At 42.1% G+C, this 20,315-nt stretch overlaps 2 protein-coding genes across 7 annotated transcripts in view; one reads left to right on the plus strand and one right to left on the minus strand.

Moving 5' to 3' along the window:
• The window catches only part of pard3ab (par-3 family cell polarity regulator alpha, b), a 272,576-nt gene extending 256,991 nt beyond the window's left edge, over window positions 1–15,585 (minus strand). For all 6 annotated transcript variants that reach the window (XM_071906610.2, XM_071906609.2, XM_071906608.2 and 3 more), the window contains exon 1: window positions 15,218–15,585. In XM_071906610.2, the coding sequence (XP_071762711.2) occupies window positions 15,218–15,337 (120 nt within the window). In that variant the 5' untranslated portion in view covers window positions 15,338–15,585. The remainder of the gene's footprint in view (window positions 1–15,217) is intronic.
• The window catches only part of crema (cAMP responsive element modulator a), a 492,677-nt gene that overhangs the window by 434,766 nt on the left and 37,596 nt on the right, over window positions 1–20,315 (plus strand). The window lies entirely within an intron of this gene.

Below are 20,315 nucleotides of genomic sequence, written 5' to 3' on the forward strand. Positions count from 1 at the left end.
CCCTCTACAACCATTCTGTATACCACAATGTTCAAATGCATATAGAGCTGTAGCACAGTGAATGCACACATACAGAGTAATATTTCTAGACTTAGGTCAAGAGCACAAAGCAAAAATCTCCATCTTAACAAGTCATTTAGTCTATTATTGGAGTCCTAAAATCCAAATTTGAAAAAATCTGCCAATGGCCAGATAATTTCACTTGTTTCCAATGTAGAAATGAGCGTCAATGAGCTCTACTATCAAGAAAATGACACTTGATTCTACAAAATTCTTGAAAAATGTTGATTTGCATTGGAAACAAGTGAAGTGATCTAACCCCATTGACAGACTTTTTCACTTGTTTTGAGAAAAATAGGATTTTAGGACTCAATTATAGACTAAACTAGAAGGGCACTCGGAGAGCACAGACCTCCGCCAAGGTTCGTGCTATTATTGCTTGTTCGTGAGTCGGATCCGGATCCGCTCCAAAATTTAATGGGTTCTTCCTTGGTCCATGCTACACCCTTCCACGAAGTTTCATGAAAATCGGGCCAGTAGTTTTTCCTAAATCCTGCTAACAGACAAACAAACAAACGGCCCCCGAAAACATAACCTCCTTGGCAGAGGTAATGACTGGTTAAGATGGAGATTTTTTGCAGTGTATATCTTATTTTCCCTTTGTATGTGAGTTCCTTGTGTCGCTGTGCGAACGGTATCCTGTGCCACTCTGTAAAGCGAGCAGAAACAAATCTCGGCCGGTTCTTACAGACAAAAAGGACACATTTGCGGGGGGAAAAAACGAAGTCCTGCATTGGCTTCGGGCTCCGCAGTGTGAAGCTTGCGGGCCGAACTATCTGAACTCTTCACACACACCGTCTCCTGCTGTGAGATCGTCTTCGACCGATCTAAAGTATCACACGTTAGCTTGTGTTGCCTTGTGGCAAAGCTTCTGCTTTCCTCTTTCAGTTCATTGCCTTCATCTTCACACCAAACTCTCCGTCTCATCTCGATTTAGCGGATGAACATAGCATCTTCTTTTCTGTTTTTGTTTTCCAGTAAAGTTATAATAAAACGGCTGCTAAATCCTCATATTCCCTCAGACGCTCTTTCACCACAGGAATTGTTGTTGTTCTCTGAGTTTTTGCTCACCGCTATTTCTGGTTTCCCTAGGTTTCGGTTGCCTCTTTTAATCTCCATGCACCCCCACCGGAGTGGAGTGTAAATAAGTGAACAAACCAAAGCCGCAGCGAGCATACACACATTTGTATGCGGCGTCACGTGCGGCTGTGTTTAGATTTCGACGTTGTTTAAAGTATACCGCCTCCTTAAGGTTTCAACATGTCTCCGCACTACTGTCGCCAAAACAATTTCCTGTACGTTGGCGGTTAATTAAATCTGCTGTTCTCTAAACTGTAGGATAACAAAGCAACCTCAGTTTCAGAAGAGTGAGACCACGTCAGTGTTCATTAACCGCAGCCCCCTCTGGGACTCATGTGCACCACTCCTTCTAGACGACCCATTTCTCCCTTATCAGTTTGCTCTCTTCTGCCGTACAAGTTAATTTACTATTTATTTACTAATGACATTTAAATGATTCTGATCTCCTTGTACCTCTGACCGCCCAGCTGGTCCGGCCGGTGCTCTTCCTCACCGGTGACTCCCTGCATACTAATGACAGAGGAGAGGAAAAGGAGCGCCACACAATACTCAATCTGTCCTGTTTGGGCCGAGTCGTCTTCCTCCAGCAATGACCACCTTTACTAGCGGTGTCACAAAACCAGAAGTTTAATATCTTAAAAATTCAATATCACAGCAAACCATCAAGCTATGTGACAGAACAACATTGATTTTTAAATATGTTACCACATTGACCTGGAGAGCTTTTTAACAACCTCTGCACAGAGGTCATGTCATTCTGGATGTCCGTTTTTGTCGGCACTGTGAGCAAAATAGTTCCATATTTGGCTCCTGGCAACAGTTTAAGTGGACTGGGAACCAGTTCAAGACATGGACTGTTTGATGCTGTTGCCATGTTCTCAGCTGCTTGACAGCTGCTGACATTGAGTTTCAGTTTGCAGAACACGTTTGGTGAAAGTATCGAACGTTTACAAAATTCACTATTGAATCTTTTGCATCGGTATCAAAGTAGTTACTAAACTTTGGTTATTCTGACAGCACACTTACATGCATTGCACACAAAAATTTGATTGTAATGCAAGTAAGACAATAATTCAAGTAAGGCAGGACACATGAAAATACCATACTGATTGTTTGTGCGATAGCTGCAGTAGTTGCAGTAACATATGTGTAGTAATCCAATTTTACTGACATTAATATAGACTATTTACTGTATATCAGTGCATACAATACAAAACAACATCATTATTCTCTGGGGGAAATGTTTTCATTTGGCAAAACCCAGGACAGAAAACTGTGTGCATTAGGCTATACACAACAGGGGAAGACATACAGCACATTCATATATGTCTTTATTTGTTTCATGCTGAATATATAAATGGGCTCTCCAACATGCTCCAGTCACATGATTGGAGTTTGACTGTGTTGAAGATCAAGCTGCATTTATCCTGCAAGCTGCAGAGAGGCAGACATGGTGGCAGTCTTAATTGCATCCTACACTCTGTTTAGCCAAACTTGTCTGACAGGCAACAATTTGGCGTCACGCGAAGACGAATAAACTAGACAACCAGTGGGGTGAGCAGTGTTTACATCGTCAGCCCCGATGTGGATCTGTAGCTCAATATAATCTCTCTGTAGTGGCGTAAGTGCATGAGGGAAGTTTACAGAGCTAGAAATGATGGTAAACACTAATGGAGCCGAAGTCTACACAAGGAGCTGGAGTTGGCGGGCGGGGGAAGCAGAAACACGCTCCGTGTTGCAGGCTTCCTGGCAGCTCGGGTCGGGACGCCGGGCAGATACATCGAGTCTTGCATCATCGACTGGTCATCCGGAAAGAGGTTTTTCCTGTCGAGCAGCGTGTATGGCTCACACAGCGTCGCCAGCTGAGAGGAACTGGAAGCTATGCTGGGATTTCTTTACAGGAATTCAATTGTGTGGACGTGTCTTACACTCCACTCAACGTTAAACAGCACTGTGATCAGAAAGGCAGCTACAATATCCTGCTTTTTTTCACCTTGTAATGACAAAACATAAGCTATATTATGCATTATCTGTCTGTCTGTCTGTGGGTGATCCTGTGTGTACATGCCTAAATCCCTCCATTTGCCTAAAATTGGCTTGTTTGGGACATTTGGGGCATATACCATTTGCTGTGGGCGTGGCCAACAGTAGCTGGGTTGTGGCTATCAAGGTCATAGCAACAACAACAATAGAGGAAGCCATTAACAGAAGAAACTACAGCAAAGCTACAACGTGCAGCAAAAGAGACCCGTTCAAAAACATGCTGGATATCGATATTTCATCAGACAGCTTATCAAGATGGATGACAAGTGTTGGAGCTGACCTTGACCAGCTGATGGGGACGAGGGCCGGACTTTTTATACACTACAAAGTTGCATATTATAGCTTTAACAGAACAGCTTCTCACACATACTTAAAGCTTACAAACAATAAGCTATCAAACCCTGCACTTCAATTGGGACCCTTATTTTGAAGCACTGCAACTCCCATTTTGCACACAGTAAAGTTACGAATTTGTATATATATATATATGCATCTCTCTGAGACATACAAATGTATATTCTTTTCACCAGGGGTCAGAGGTCAAGGGAAGCCTGAAGCGGTATTCCATGGAAAAAGTACAGGTTCAGCATCTGGCTCAAAGACGGATTCAAAAGGGATGGGCACATGTCGCGGCGAATCAAACCTGCGATTTCCCCATTATGAGACGGTCTTTCTGTTGTGCTTTACACTGCTCACCAGTGTGAATAGAGACCAGTTTAGATTTGAATGCGCAGGCTGCATTCTGACAAGTGCAGACCGGCCGTGTCAAAAACACACCCAGAGAGGATGAAGGCTTGGCATCGCGGAGGCGGCAGGGAATCAAAGCCTTTCTTTGAGCCGTCATAAACTAAGGGAAACTGAACTGTCAGTTAAACCCACTGTGCGCATATCAACACGTTAAATAGGTTAGGGCTAAGTGGTTGTTAAACGGTGATATCTGCTGTCGTCAAAAAAACGAACAAAGAAAAACTATGTGGAACATTGTTGATATTCCTCCTTTTTAATTATCAACATCATCACCATACCACAGAAGCCTGTTTTGGTCGGCATTTGGTTTAAACTAACATACCAACCAAGGTATAGCCACAGCCAAATGATCCAAGTTCTATTTCATGGCTGAAAGATGAGGCTCACCCCCCATCATCCCCCCCCACCCCCACCCCACAATGCCTCTGCCCTGCCCAAAGGCCAATCATCATCTATCTGTCAAAGGCAGAGCTCTCGCCTGGCCTGTCCTATATTTAGCAGACAAAGCCTCATCAGCCTAAGTACTGAATTCAATTTCAAGGGACATCATTAATCTACATTCATAAATCATTTGGGCTATGGTAATATAGGATCTCCGTTCCTCTGAACAGTATTTGGTTTTCCACGGCCAACCCAAGCCTTGCACTTTGTTTCTGTGCATCACCGCACTCCAAACATTTTGACTATGCTAATGCAGGACCTCCATTCCTCTCGTGTGCATTTGGGTTTCCACAGCGAACGTACTCACGGGCTAAGCCTTGCACTTTGTTTCTCTGCATCACTGAACCACTAGTTTTCTCGCTTAGCCGTTGCCAATTAACAGCTGGGTGAGAACGACGGGAATAGTTATGGGGGGGGGAAATAAAAATGAAATTTCAAGACTCTGGCATGAAGCGTCTCGCGGGAATTCCAGCTGCAGAGAGACGGAGAGGCAAATAATAAACCAGCAGCAAAACAAAGGGGTTATAAAACAAGACGAAAAATGAAAGAATAAGCCACCATGGCACAAAGGATGAGAACAACAGATCGCTAAGAAAATGAGGCCCTTATAGACACAATCAGATCTCCTGACTGTATCAGGCTGCTCAGCTGTACAGTGTATCTGAGCTATGCTGCTGTTTATTCAATGTCCAGACATTCCTCAGAGACAATCCTCTCCCTGTGCTCGGCGCTCCACACACAGTCCTTGACATTTCAGATAGTATGTGTCTGTGTGTGTTTATGTGTGTGTGTGTGTTGGGTTGACAAGAGTCACTCAGGCTGGCGAACAAGGCCAGTGTCCCTGCAAGCCGCAGCTGGAAACAAGAGCACATTCATTTTACATTCAGCTGACGCTCTGTCTTGCTCAAGGACACTTCGGCAGGGCACATGGCTGTTTTATGGACACTGGGTGTTGCAGGAAACAAACCTGTGACCTTTCAGCTACGGGACGGTCTCTGTAACCACTAAGCCACCCTGGCACCCATTTATAATGATGTGAAACGAAGCCGATGTGGTCTCTACACTTTCAGTCCTTGAAACTGGCAAAACCATCACCTGGCAAAAATACTAAGTTCAGCAACACTTTACTTCAAAATTGCTTTCTCCCAGTGTATTAACCTGTTTATGCAATATGTAGGAAAAGTGCTGCAAGTACATAATAATGCTGTGCAAGTACTTCTCCCTAATTTATAATACGCTGTCACGGGTGTACGACAATGCAAGTTCAAAGTGCATAACATTAAATGTTTGTACTTGGCTGTAGTTACACCCTTGCATGTATATTATGTATATGTATCAAGTTTTTTAATACTGTTAAAACACAGCTATTGGTGATGTAATCTGCATTTCTGGGCCTATTTTGTTGTTTGGTGGTGTATTTTTCTTGCTGATAAATGCCAAATGTAGACAATGTGATGTCATGTTGAGATATTTCCAGCAGCTACAATGGAGTTTGATAGCAGAAAATGTTTCAGCGATCTAAAACATCAGCGGTAAACGTCAGGTTTTGGTGTCAGTCCCTCAGAATCAAAGAGCGAGGGCTTCTTTCTAGAGCCGCCATTTTGCACCGAGAGACGTTCAACAATCATACAGGGAGAAATCCATCGTAGAAGAGGCAGAGTTTCTCCACTGACAGTAGCCTAAATAGACCAGAATGCAATGCAGCCACAAGACGAGGGGCACGAGTCACTCTTTCTCAACTGGAAAAACTCACTCTGCAAGGAAGGAAATCAGTAACTGAAGTCTGAGTAGACGAGGCAGGTTGAGGGAAAGTGGGTTCACCAAAAAAGTAAAATTACATCACTTCATCATAAAATAACTCCTGGAATGCATTTCCTTTAACACACAGTTTATTACACAAGAAGAAGGTAATTGTAAAGTGTTTTCCATACTTGTGCCACCGTTGTACGATTACCAGCTCCAAAGAGAACATTGTTCATCTGTGCAGCCTCATGGAGACAATGTCTGGGATTTGTAACCTCCATGTTTATTATAGGAGAAAGTTGATGACTACCCAGTTATGCTTGGCTGGCTTAGTATAACTATCAGTTGAGAGACTATTTAAATGTTGCTGTGACTCAAACCACAAGACTCCTGAGTAAATTCAACCTGAGCCGAGTTGAGCTGAGTTTAAGAAAAAAGGACCGAGATGAATACTAAGCAGTGGGCCCAACACAAATAATTATACTATTCTGTAAGTAATGGGCTCAAATTGCTAATAACTTCAATAATATTGGCTAGTGAGTTTTACTTTCATGCCAGCAATCATTTTGTCGGAGTAGGTGTCACGTATTTTCAATTGGTGAATATCTGATTTTGGAAAAAAAACATTATACATTAATTCATAGCCATATCGCAAGTCATTAAATCTCTTTGAGAGAGGCCAAATCATCTGGAACACACACTTCTACAAATGACCATTTTCTCCCATCATGCTCGCCTGCCAGAGTGGACAAAAACACACCACCGGTCTTAGCAACACACCCTGCTTTTCCACAAACACACTTCTGTGAAGACACGCTAAGAATCTCCTTCATAAATAAACTGTCTGGGTGCTGTCCAGCGGAAAGTCAGGCTCCACAAAGATGGACAAAAAGGTTCAATAAAGTCAGAGCAAAGCAGGGCCGATATCATAAAAAAGCTAAAAAAAAAAAAAAAACAAGCTCCCTCGTCCCTTTTCTCTGCACCAGTTTACATTCGGGAGCTTCCTCTGTTTATGGAAGAAAGTCTAAAGCTGAACGAAGGGGAAAAAGTGACTTGACCTCGAAACACCACTCTTGGACGCAGGCACACATCAAAAGTCCTAGTGATGATTTTTGAAGTGTCCGTCATCCAGAAATAGGGTGCTGTCAATCACTGGCCTACTTGGTTTCTCACGAGGGCTTCCTGGGGGCCGCGGCGCCGTACATAGCCGGGCTCGGCGCACACGGTCGGGGTGCCGACGCTCGGCCGACTGGATCTCCGCCAGGGTTTCAAGTAATCTGTTTGCATAGCACTCTGTAAACCACTTAAGCACTCTGTGTCATGAAGTGTTATGATCGAGGCTCCTACGGGTTTCACTGGGCATCGCCGTCTCATCTGAAAATGCCTTCGCCGTTTTCATCTCCTGCGCTCTCTTTAAATGGACGTGTCGCTTTCTAAAGCATCTGTGCGCCTGCTTTGGGATTAGCCTCATTTTCTATGCAACATATGCGTCGGTAACAACATTACGTAGTGTCATTATGTGTGGCTATTGGCATATGCTGTGTTGAAAAGAAACAAGTGTGTGTTGTCCCAAACCAGACTAACAGACATGTTGAAAATGCCAGGGGCAAGGCAAGGCAAGGCAAGTTCAGGCTATTTATAATATAGCACATTTCATACACATAGACAATTCAAAGTGCTTTACAACAAGGTAGATAAGACATCAGATAAGAAATACAGGATAAGATGAATAACACAAACAAAGAGATAATAAAGTGTATAAGAAGAGAGAATAAATAAAGAATTAAAATGCATAAAAAATGCCCCACCCCTGAAACACAATCTGTATTTCAACCATTAACCTTATAGTATACATAAGAACTATTAAACCTTAAAAAACAAGATTTCTTGGCAGTTCTCCAATAATATTCTAGGGAACCCAGGAATATTTATTATATCTTTTGTCAAGGTGCTGGAGCTTTGATCCTTGCACTTCTTAATATTGGTTCCTTATAATAATGCAGTCAAGAATTTCATCATATTCTACTGTTGCCCTCATTGTGAGTCGCTCTGGATAAGAGCATCAGCTAAACGTCTAAAATGTAAATGAACAAAAAAAAAAAAAAAAAAAAAAAGGAGAGCGCCGACGTTCCCAGCGTCTGAAAGCGCCGCAGTCAGCATTTTAAAGCCTCCCACTTCAGCGGAGATCACATCTCTCTCTCCATTAACAGGCCCAAACAGCTGTTGTAGGTCTGCTAATGACTCCGTGCCATGTTCGCTCCTCCTGGGAAAACCCGCTGGCAGACGACTAAAGTGGCGTTTTCATTATCACATCAACATCGTGATGTCAAACGCTGCTAAGGATGACAGCTCACTTATGTAAATCCCTCACAGGGAAGCAGCATAATTGAGGTGTAACAAAAAAAAAAAAAAAAAAAAAAAAAACAGCCATCCAAAATGCATAGCGCAGCAAAGAAGCACTGTGGGAAACAAGGTAGTGCAAGCGTCATCAGTAGCGGAAAGCAAAAACAAACGTGCAGAATGTCTCATAAGCCAAGAAAAAAAAATTATATACTTTGCCGCTGCTGACTGCAATCCTCTTTCCCGCTGTAAAAACACATGGTATAAGACGGTTGTTGAAAACCCTTTATGTAATGCCAGTGATTTATCAAAATGCTTAAATTCTTGATGATCAAGACCAGTGTCCTCTGTTGCCTTTGTTTCTGGTCCATTTAAGCCCTGAACAGCAACGTAATACAGCAGGTTTGGAAATAGGAGGAACGTTTTATTTAAGTCTGTATGTGCCTGTTTTTAATGCAGAACGCAAAATAAATCTGCAAAATGTATGTTGTCACTGTGATTTAATAGGATATTTTCTGCAATTTCATTCAGCAAGCATCACAAAACTAATTTCCTTTCATTTTTTTTTAAGTGTACACTACCAGTCAACAGTTTGGACACACCTGACTGAATGTACTATGTTTTTCATTCTCTTAAAGCCATTTTGATCTAAAGGCTTCTGCTTAAATGCTTGAAATGTGTTTCTTAGACAAATATAAATAGTGAAGTTGATCCTTTGTATGAATTTCTTTCCAAAGCCTTTGTCTTTCCATCAAGGCAAAGGGCGGCTACTTTAAAGAATCAAAAATATAAGATAGTTTGGATTTGTTTAACGCTTTTTTGGTCGCTGCATAATTCCATTTGTGTTATTTCATAGATTTGATGTCTTTACTGTTATTCTAAAATGTGGAAAAATAGTAAAAATAAAGAAAAATGTGGTGTGTCCAGACTTTTGACTGGTAGTTTACGCTAAGTTGACTTCTTAAGGAAATGAATGCAGTGCCAGGTCATGTTTTGGGGCAGGTTTCCACAGCAGTGTGGTCAAGGGCACAGTCAGTGGCCCGGGGATCATCAGCGAAGCTTTTAATCCAGCGCTGTGCCCATTTTGGAAGCAGGAGCCCCTGGCTGGGTACAGCCTGGTGACATGAGGATCAAACACATGAGGTGTAAAATTCTTTGGTCTTTAAATCACAACATGGGGCAGATCTACTGCACCTACACCGAGGGTGCAGTTACACTTAGATTTAGTTTTCTGAGCCATAGTGGAAAAGTTTCCTTGGTTGCATTTTTGTATTTGGTTTGTTTAGATTCACACCGCCCAGTTTCGAGCAAACCAGGACTTCTAAACAAAAGTCACATGGACTCACAAGCAGCTCGTTTATTGGACAGAGTTTTGGTGAACTGTCATCCTGCCAGGTTAGAGAGTTTGGCAGCGGAGGAAGACAAAACAAACCCAATTCCAGTCCCTGTAACTTCAGTTAAACATGATGGACTTGTCTGCTCTTTTTGCCATAATTGTCCGTGTCTGGTGTTCAAACCAGTTAGGAACACATGAAGGAATATCTGAATATGAGCATCAGTCCAGACTGCGGTTTGCCCTCGGTTCATTTTGTTCTGCTGGACTTTCCAAGCACGAGGAACTGCTGGTTATCAGATGTCAACATCCATCTCCTTCCATCCATTAAAACTTTGCATTTTGGGTCGTTTCCTGCATCACGTCCTCACTCCTAACAAACAGCACCGCAGTTCTCTTATGAGAGGACTGAGAATCGCATTTTCAGGCGTCTCGGTGCCGTTATTTGGCGCTCGGAGGAGGGATTATTTGGAGTTCGAATGGCATTGTGCTCAACCTGCCCAAATAAACCGAACTAAACAAGTAAATGCTCCAGAGTTCAACTGTCTGTCATAACGGTCTACTCTTTCCATGAAATACACGAACCAGATGAACGCTTTGATCCCTTTGTTATTTCACCAATTAACTCTACTTCAGCAATACCAGAGAGATGTATGAAGGTGAGCGAGAGAGAGAGAGAGAGAGGAGAGGAGACAGATCAAAGACGTTTTTTTTTTAGGCCTTGAGATAACAGAGACCTGGATTTTTGCAAAAGAGGTGAAATAAACTCAACACTCGGAAGATGCTTGTGGTCCTGTGTAGCTCAGTGGGTAAAGCATGCTACCAACACTGCCAGTGTTATGGTTTCTGTTCCCACTGTGGCCACCCACACTCAAAATGTAAACACTCATGATGCAGTGAGGCAGTTTGGGTAAGTGTCTACCAAATGGCCAATGATGTGGTGTTCAATCTCTGTCTCTTTAATGCATGCAATAGCGTCCCACTTTTGAAACAAACTGGGACCAACTTCAGAAATCTTTTCCTTGGAGGATGTGGTAGGTTTCTGGCGGTGCACATGTTAGCCGGTATGGATCCCCGTGCGTATGACCATGACAGCGGCGGTTTCCTCTCGTTGCATGTAGGCCTGTGTATCCCGAGGCCCTGTCCGCGATCAAAGGCTGTTGCACGCTCATTAAAAACAGTCGTTTGTGTAATGGATTGTATAATATCTTGAGGCCAGAGCACATGAAAGAATGACATCGGAAAAGGATTAAAAAGAGGCTGTCAGATCGGAGGGCACACACTAGTCATCAGTCAAATACAGTATCGCTCAGATTCAGTGGATTTTTTTTTTCAGCTCGATCGGCCGGGTTTCTGCGTATCTTTGGAGATTTTTCGACACGAAATGAGCTCTGACATTTCAAGTTCGACAATGGGTCTAAAAACATTTTCTCTAATATCGTTGTTTGTTGAATGAAAGAACATTTCATTACACAACAGAGTAAACTATTCATTGTTTAAGATTCGTACATGCCATCTTCTTTTCTCAATAGTATTACATCATGTTCAACTGGTTTCCTCTGTAGGAATTCCCCAAAAACTAGAAGAAAATTTCAGTTCTCATTGTGTAAAGCATCGTTTTGAAACTCTGAATACCTTAAAATCATTAGATACCAAAAGTTAGCATTGGTTTATCGATACTCAACCTTTGAAGTAAGCGTGGGACAGGGCTATTTTCTGCCATGTGTCTCACAAAAGAGCCAATCGCGAAAGCAGACCAAAACACACCTGCTCCTATTGTTTGCATCAGGTCAAAGTCATGTTAAATCTGTCTGCTGCAGCGGCCCAGAGTCCTCCAGAGGAAACTCCAGCAGTGTGAAGCTGTGGATGGAAATGTGCCGTCTGATGGTGTGGACACGACAGTTCAGACACCTGATATCCCACAGGAGCTTTCTGAGCATTAGAGACAGTCGAGAGGAAACCATTCTCACGATTCCTTCGGCCGCGCCATCGGCTCGTGTGTCACTTTGGGGTTTGGAGCGTGCAATTTCCCCAACAGTTTTCCATGCAAGGGTGTCATTTTAAACACTTGCCATACTTAGTCAAATAGGTCAACATTACCGAGGAGCTATACCCCATGATCTGTGGAAGGAAAAAGTGCAGCGGAGGATAATCTGACACCGCTTTATTTCTCGAGGCTTTCAGAAGTTTTGAAGCCATCCTGTTAACGCTGTTCCCTCTCGCCAGTCAAGTCAAATTTATGCGTAAGAGCTTTTTAAAAAAACAGGGTCGGACCTGTCCTTCCTACCCTCCTCGTCCTTCTAATTCCACAGTTATGAGACAACTTAAGGCCCTCGTGGTGGATTTTTTTTTTTTTTTTTCGGCCTGCGACTCTCTGCAGGAAGCATTCCTCTCTAATGACAGGGGAAGCTACCCGAAGGTCCATCCAAAAGGCAGGAAAAACACCCAAACTAAATTTGGGCTCCTTATTAAGGCCGGCTGACCTAAAAGCCGTGATCCTCAAGACAACATCCGTGACCAAAACACTTCCTCACACACACTCACTTGAGGTGAAAATGCCCGACCATGACGGCCGGATGAAAAGCGGGCCGGGTGGGGACGGGAGCAATAAACGCAGACCCGAGCCGACTAGACGACCAGGGTGTTGTATTTTGAGGCGGTTTGTGTTCTGTTGTGGGTGAGGAGTTCAAGAGGAGCTCTGGGTGTTTATTTACATCAAAGCTTGCAGCGTACATAATAAGAGTTTGATTTGTGGCCTCGTTTCCAGCACACAGGCACAATTCACTCCTGGCATTAAACGGCACCAAAGTCGTTTTTCCAGACTTTTGCCCTTTCCTAAATCCTGCTGATAAACTCAAAGCATTTTTTTCTGAGCGTGTGTATTACTACAGTAATCTGAGCTTCTAAACAGATGCAGTGCTTGTGTCAGCTGGTAGCAAGATATTTGAAGAGTTCATTTCCAAAACATATCTATTTTTGATATAAATTCATTACCTCATATCAAAGATAAGTAAATATTTCTAAAATACAGAGAGGATCAAGTCTCTGAAAGTGTTGGATATTGTCAACCAAGGACTTAAGTTACGTACCTGCAAAAAATACCAAAACTTAAAAATGCCATCACTAATTTTGTAAGAGTTTTTCAACTGGAAGATGTCTCACTTTTGAATGAAAATCTTGGTTTGTTGGAAATGGAAAGTCAAAGCGAAAAGCTCTGTCACAACCTAGTCTTAGTAAGCTGGAAAGACATGATGATGACTTAATAGATATTCATAGATACTCTTCATAACTAACTTAGTATGCCTACAAGGGTTTTGATGTGGATGTTTATCCTCCAACCAAGATAATCAATTCCAACAGCGATCAGCCTGGGTGACATCATCTATTGCATACACAGGATCCTATCAAACGCAACACAGTCTTAAATGACATTTGAGCTCTTGCAGCACTTACATTCACTGCTTCAACACAAAGAAGTCAGATCAGTTGTTAATGGACTAAAGCCTGACAAGCATGTTTCCAACTTATGAAAATATTCCACCGTTGCTGCTGTAGATGTTACATCATTTGACTTTCCAGCCACTTTTTTTTCCTGAATCTTTTGAGGAAGAACAGACACATTTCCTTTCTCTTGCAAGACCAGAACAACAGAGGAGTCCCATTTGCATGCAGTCAAAGGAGAGTTAGTATCTTAAGAATACAAGCAGGGTGGGTATTTCTGCAGGCTGAGCTATTACCAACACTTTACCTGCCTCTCAACTTCACAGGGATAGGGATATTCTTCAGCACTCCGCTGTCAGCTCACACTGAATAATTCAAAAGGACATGCGCTATGTCTTCTAGGTTACGATCATTAAAACAAAAAGAGACGGCCTTGAAGTTGGCACATAGCAGGGCAAAGCATTATTTATTCATGATACCTGCCTAGCTTCTTAAACATACATGTGTATCTTACTTTCAAAAACGGTGTATACAGGATTGAAATTGTTTAGGAGCACATGCTTCAGAAAGGTTGAATGTGAAGGTAAATGATTGAAGGTCAGGTTATACTGATTTCATTTATAAAACGGTTCTTATGCACGGATGTGTGCTTATGGCTGCATCCAAGCTGTGAATAATCTGGATGCCAAAAAAAATCAGTGGGGGTCATTGATCATCTTCATTTTTTGTTACATAACAAAAGTTAAACCTAATTTCTATCACAATCCAAAAGGTATTAAAATGTGTTCTTTTTAATTATGCTTTTGAAATGAATGTAAGATGTAATCTAGGATGAAGGAAAATAATTTTCTTTTATAAATGATCCTGCTTGTCCCTAAGTGCCCCCGGTCTCATCTTATCTCATCCACTCAGAGAGAATCTTAAACATAAAGCGGGTTGTTGCACTGAAGTAATGCATAAATCCACTCCTGCTATCTGGACATCACGCTTTAAGTTTTCTTAGTCTTCCTTTATCTCTGAAAGATTTATGTGTTAGGACAGGCTCCAAGGATCAGCTGGAGCTTGGCATTGCAGTTTCCCCCTCTCCCCTGCAGGGCCTGCTGCCTGCTCAGCCAGCCTGCAGCTAAAGCTTCTTTTCTGACATTTATGAAGTTAGCATTAAGCTGAAAACCAAACATGAGAATGACTTTATCTGCAAGGCCTGTGCTCTTACACCTCTCTGCCTACCTTTTGCATTTGAAGAATCACTCATTAACCTGAAGTCTTATCATGTGTCTTCCCTTGCATGCTACAGCCTCCTGGCTAACCCTCCTGGCCACCATAATGAGCTCATTATAAGTGGAACAAAGAGAAACTTTGACGTTGCTCTGTGTAAATACATTTTAAACCTGAGCACAGACTAAGCTGATAGAAGTTTCCAGTTGCTAACTGCATGGCTCAGTGCTGGACTGGAAGCACAGGCGCCTATCCCATCTTAACATTACATCTTAGACTGCAGTCCTACTTTTGCAGCCTGCTGGCTAACCTGCTAGTAGGCTAATCTCTGCTGGCAACTTTCAGAGGCATGAATGGAGGCGTTACAACCGGATTATGAAGTCTCCAAATGTGTGCTCGTGCAAAATATCTTCAATAACATCTATTTTATGTTCTGAGGCTGCAGCAAACCAGAGAGCAGCCACTGTTAAAATCCCAAAGGAAGTTTTGTGGGTTTACAAACAGAAGAACCACAATGGCGGTGCGCTTTTCTTTGAAAGCAGCAACAACACACGGCGAATATTATGTGTGAGGAGCGGGTAGAAAACCAGAAAGTGAAGAAATAATGCGCAGAGCGAACCGAAGGCTGCAAAACAGACACCTCTCCCCTCTCTCCTTTGCATTTGTTTCAAGTTTGCGCCATATTGAGTGCGCGTGCAAAGCCCCGGAACGTCGCAACATTGTTTCCAGGAAAACAAAAGCCGAAAGGAAACAAAAAAAGTGACCGCGACTTACCTTGGCGATAGCCTTCTTGTATCTCATGACAGCCTGCTGGATGAGAGTGTGGACTTTAATATTCCCATCCCCGCACGGCACCACCACCCTGGTCCTGCCAAAACACACCGTGACTTTCATGGTTTAGTATCCGAGATCTTGCCCAGATTCGGAGTAAAACCGACAGAAGGAGGAGAGATCCGTCGGAAAAGAAAGTAGGAGCATGGGTTTTGTTTTATTCGGGTCCGCGGGTATCCTGGTATTCCTTCATGGAGACGAGAACTAAAGGTCTTTCCGCCTTTCCCCGCCGGACGACATTGTTTTCGGTGTGTTTTCAGACCACCTGTTTAGCTTCTCTCTCCTTCCTTCCCTCTCTCGTTCCCAATCCCTCTCTCCCTCTCTCTCTCTCTCTCTGCTGAGCTAATGCATGGTCATGTGCTGCGTTCAAGTGCTGTAGGAAAACATCGGAATTATAAGGTGGGCGCCCAAAATGAATGACTCAAACAGCTGCGTATGGAAAGGTAGGGTCACTCGCCATACCTTAACCTAAGTGAGTCCAAATTTGATCTTTTAGTTTTTATCATCATAACACAGACTAAATTATATGTATAGCCTATACTGTATACATTTATTTAGAAGTCCTATCTAAAACATGCAGTTTCTGTAATGCTATTAGAGTTATCAATCAAAAAAAATAAGTTGTTACTTTTGTTTGGTTTTGTTTTAGTCATAGTTAGTCACACTGAGCAAGCCTTGATGATAAATGGCCGAAAAATGTACTTTCTCCAAATAAAACTTTTCTTACTACTTTGGTTATTATTGAGCAAGAACATTAAATGTCATCGATATTTGGATTCCCTGATCATTCACATAAACACACACGCGAGTCAATTGAATTATCCTTATTTGTGAAGGCAAGAGAGCATGAGTAATGGGAAATAATACCAAGTAATCGTGTAACAAATTATTTCTCCCAGGGAGTGAAACGTAAAGTAATAGCATAACTTCAAAATAAGTAATGAGTACTAGATCACTGTTTTTAAGTAACGAGCCCCATTGTTACCGGCCCTACTTATTTCCGACCAAAGGATATATTAAGGATTCTAAAGTAGGAAGGTTGAGTTTACGAGCAGCACTTGAACGCAGCACGGCAGCAGGGAAGGCCACAGTTGCAGTCGGTCTCCCCGCTGTGGTCAGGATGGGAAGTGTTTGGCGCGCAGGAAGCCACGCTGCACGCATGCACGAGGACCCGGTCTGCACTAAATGATCAAATGACCGGAAAATCAATACATTGATTGAAAATAACAGAGATAAGTGCCATAGCAGAGTCTGCTTGCCTATAGCTTCAGGGCAGCTGTGGCATCGCCCTACTTGTGTGTAGCCTGTGTATGTGTGTGTGTGTGTGTGTGTGTGTGTGTGTGTGTGTGTGTGTGTGTGTGTGTGTGTGTTGATGTCCTCACAAGGATAGAAAGGTGAGGAAAATCTTCGAAAGTGAGGTCATTTTGCCATTCCTCACTTCTTTAACAGGCTAGTTTAGGGTTAGGACTTCCCGTAGGAAAGATCTGTTGCTTAACATCCTCTTTTCTTTGTTTCTGGAGAAATACAGTCTCAATATTGTATTAATTTAGGATCAATGATATCTGAATTCTTCCTCCTATACCCCCCCCTTAGGAGCAATAAAGAGATGCACATGAGTACGTCTGCTTTCATTGTAAGAAGAGCTGGAGACAAATAAGAAAAGCGTGATATCTCATTTGTAGAGGACGACACTCACAGACTGCTGATAGATTTCTGACATGTTTCTCCTTACTGACCCATTAGAGACTTAGAAGAGAATGAGTGAACATTAAGACGTGAGAAACAAAATGAAAGAGAAATAAAAGTGTGAAGCATGATGTGCCAGAGCGAGACAATCCCTCAAATGCTTGTTTCTCAGGAGCAGAATTTAAGAAGTTATGAGAAAATGATCAAAATCTCACACTGATTTTAAATGAAACACATCTATGACCATATAGGAGAAGTAAATGAGAGGAAGAGGAGATGTTGTTGAGGATATCGCTTTTGAATTAGGAAATAAATGTCAGTGAAGGTCTTCACAAGTATAGTAATACAAATGTGTGGGTGTGTGTTTTCTTGTCAGTGTGTGTTTCACTGTGTCTGTGTGTGTGCTCCACTGCAGAGGCTGCAAGTTTAGCATCGTGTGTTTATATATGTGTCATTATGTGTGTGTGTGTGTGTGTGTGTGTGTGTGTGTGTCTGCCTACATGCCATTCATGTGTGCATGTGCTTCCTTTATAGGCCAACATGGTATTTATTTATTTTATGCTGATCAAAGATGTCCACTCACAAATCCAACTTTTTTTTTTTACGACTCTGTTTTATTACACATCATCACTTGTTAAAAGCCTCAGGTCTTCTCCTGCACCTGCTCCTTTACTATTTCGGTCCTCCGTCCCGCCCAGGTCGCCCACTGAACCAAAACCCCAAATGAAAAGCAGTCCGAATCCATCTGGGGAGCTTTTGGGAACAGCTGCCCCAGCACATGGACCACATGGACCAGTACACCTCCGAGCACGTCTGCTGCAAAAAATGTCCGCCGCATATTCACATCTTTAAATTTTATTCTTCTCACAATAAGAAAAATGTATGCTATGTATGCTTTTACTTGTTTCAGCACATTTCTGCTCCCGTTTCAGGAAATTGCTTGAAACAAGTGGAGTGATACATCTTACCTGTTCTCTCATTTCTTACAACTTTCTGCCATTGTTGTTGTTGCTATGGTTTCCCTGCTTTGTGGCCACCGGCCTCAGCTTGATAGCCACAACACAGCTCACTGCTGGCCACACCCACAGGAAATGGTAAACGCCTCAAAATGTCCCAAACATCCTTGAAAAGCCAATTTCAGACAAACGGGGGCATTTAGGCATGAACACACAGGCTCACAGACAGGCAACAGACCGATCATGTATTATATATCCTATTTGTTTATTGTTATTGTAATGTAAAAAACAGTTGCATATAGCAGATTTAAATCCTTAGTTGGCAAAATGCGAACATCTTTATAGACTGGTTCCTGAATTTTTCACAAATAGTGATTGCGATACTTCAGGTTATGATTTTTCCGTAACCCTTTAAATTACAGGCCAATAATTGCACAGTAATGACCGAAAATAACTAAGTAGTATCCAAGTAAAGTAGATTGTATAGATTGTAGTTGTATTAGATGAGAGGCACTAACACACACTTGTGAAAACCTCGAGCGGTGCTGCAGGACGGTGAAGGAGAAACAAGTTGAAAAAGGAAGAAACACACTGTCTCTATTGATTTATCTTCCATTCATTACAGAAAGTGACGGCACCTGTGCAGAAACAATGTTTTCTCATTAGGTTTTCACTTGCTTATAATGTAGAACAGCGGTTCTCAACGTGGGGTCCGGGGACCACTAGGGGGTCCTTGAGGGGGTTCCAGGGAGTCCACAGCAAGTTGATGAATTGTTAAACTTCAGCATTATTTCACTTACAAGAAGTTAACACAGTTAGAGAATGTAGAAGAATGACTGTTTTGATCATAGTTTCTCTGTTATCTCTCTACCTATAATACAGATAGAAGTGGAATTCTGGACAAAATCATATCTGACAATAAAAATATTCTCAGATTTGGGTCCTAGAGACAAAATCTCATCAAATGGGGGTCCGTTGCTCTAATATAGACTAAATTATGGGTCCTTAATATGAAAAAGGTTGAGAATCACTGATACAATAATGACACATGTAAGATTAATCCCACCCAATTCAAGATTTTTCACTTTTTTTGGGGCAAAAGTACGATTTTTTTATAACCTAAAATGAAATTACAAGATGGGCACTTTTTGCAGCGTGGAGTGAGACAGCCTTACTTTCTCTTTTATACGCCTCTGCCTCCTGACTGAACAGCGTGGGTTATTGCGCCCATAAGCCCGGGAATGGCTGCCGCACAGCGTTTAGCGGATGGGAACAAGAGGAGAGATGAGGGCCGCTGAATTCCGAGCATGTGGAAAGTGTGTGTGTGGTTTACATGGGATCTGAATGGGATCGCCTCACCATATTCTGCCACCATGCAGCTTGCAGGCCATTTGAACTATTAACACAGCTGGAGCGCTCGCAGACCACCGACCACAACCTCACCAGCTGTCACTACGCATAAAACAGCCCGAGCTTTGAAGAATATGAGCACTTGATCATCGTGGCTGTCACAAAAAACAACAGGAAGGAAATGTGCAATCAAATCGTCATGAGGAAAGACAATAAATAGGATATTTTCAGTGAATAGGCCCTATTGTAGGTGTCGTAACATTACATCACATTTTATATTTTACACATTTAGACATTTAGATGATGTTATCGTATAGAGCCACTTACGATGAGTGCAACAGTAGAATAACTTTCAATTTCTAGATCCAATAAGTAAGAAGGTCAAGGGTCAAAGTCACTTTGCCCAGTCAATAGATGAAGCAAATATTCCTTTTTCTCAAGAGGGATCATGTAAAGAAATAAGAGCCAGGCAGAAAAAGCTAAGTTTTGTTTGTTTGTGACTTTAGCAAACAGGCTAAATCATTATAGGCGTATATCTTGTATGAAATACTTTTGCTGTGCTTTACATATGCCTCCAATAAAAATAAAAGCTTCTTTTAAGACTTTAGTATGATAATTAAAGCTCCTTGGAGACATGATTGATTGAGTTTTGCCCAAAAACGAGACATCCGCCATTTGAAGTGACAGCTACGCATACAAAATGATTCATAGCACAAATTAAAGCAAATTCTACTGTCCCCCTCTCCTCCCTTATCTCCCCCATGATTCCTGTGTCTCTTCAATGTTTGCTCTATAATCCAACAGAAATGCTAAAAACATCATCTAAAAAAGAATAAGCACTCGCTTAATTTTACTTCCAGTATTATTCTTCATATTTATTATCACAGAGCGTGTGTAGGCCTAATTAACCTCAGGAATATTTATGACGCCAAACTGTCTGGGCACTGTGCCTTTCACCCTTGCACTCCTCGCTGCTGGTTGTTTGTAATGTCGGTAATCTGGGTGCAGCTAATTATGCTCCTACTGAACGACACTTCATTAAAGGCATA

Source organism: Centroberyx gerrardi, chromosome 13 (genome assembly GCF_048128805.1).
Source record: "Centroberyx gerrardi isolate f3 chromosome 13, fCenGer3.hap1.cur.20231027, whole genome shotgun sequence".
Classification (NCBI taxonomy): domain Eukaryota; kingdom Metazoa; phylum Chordata; class Actinopteri; order Beryciformes; family Berycidae; genus Centroberyx; species Centroberyx gerrardi.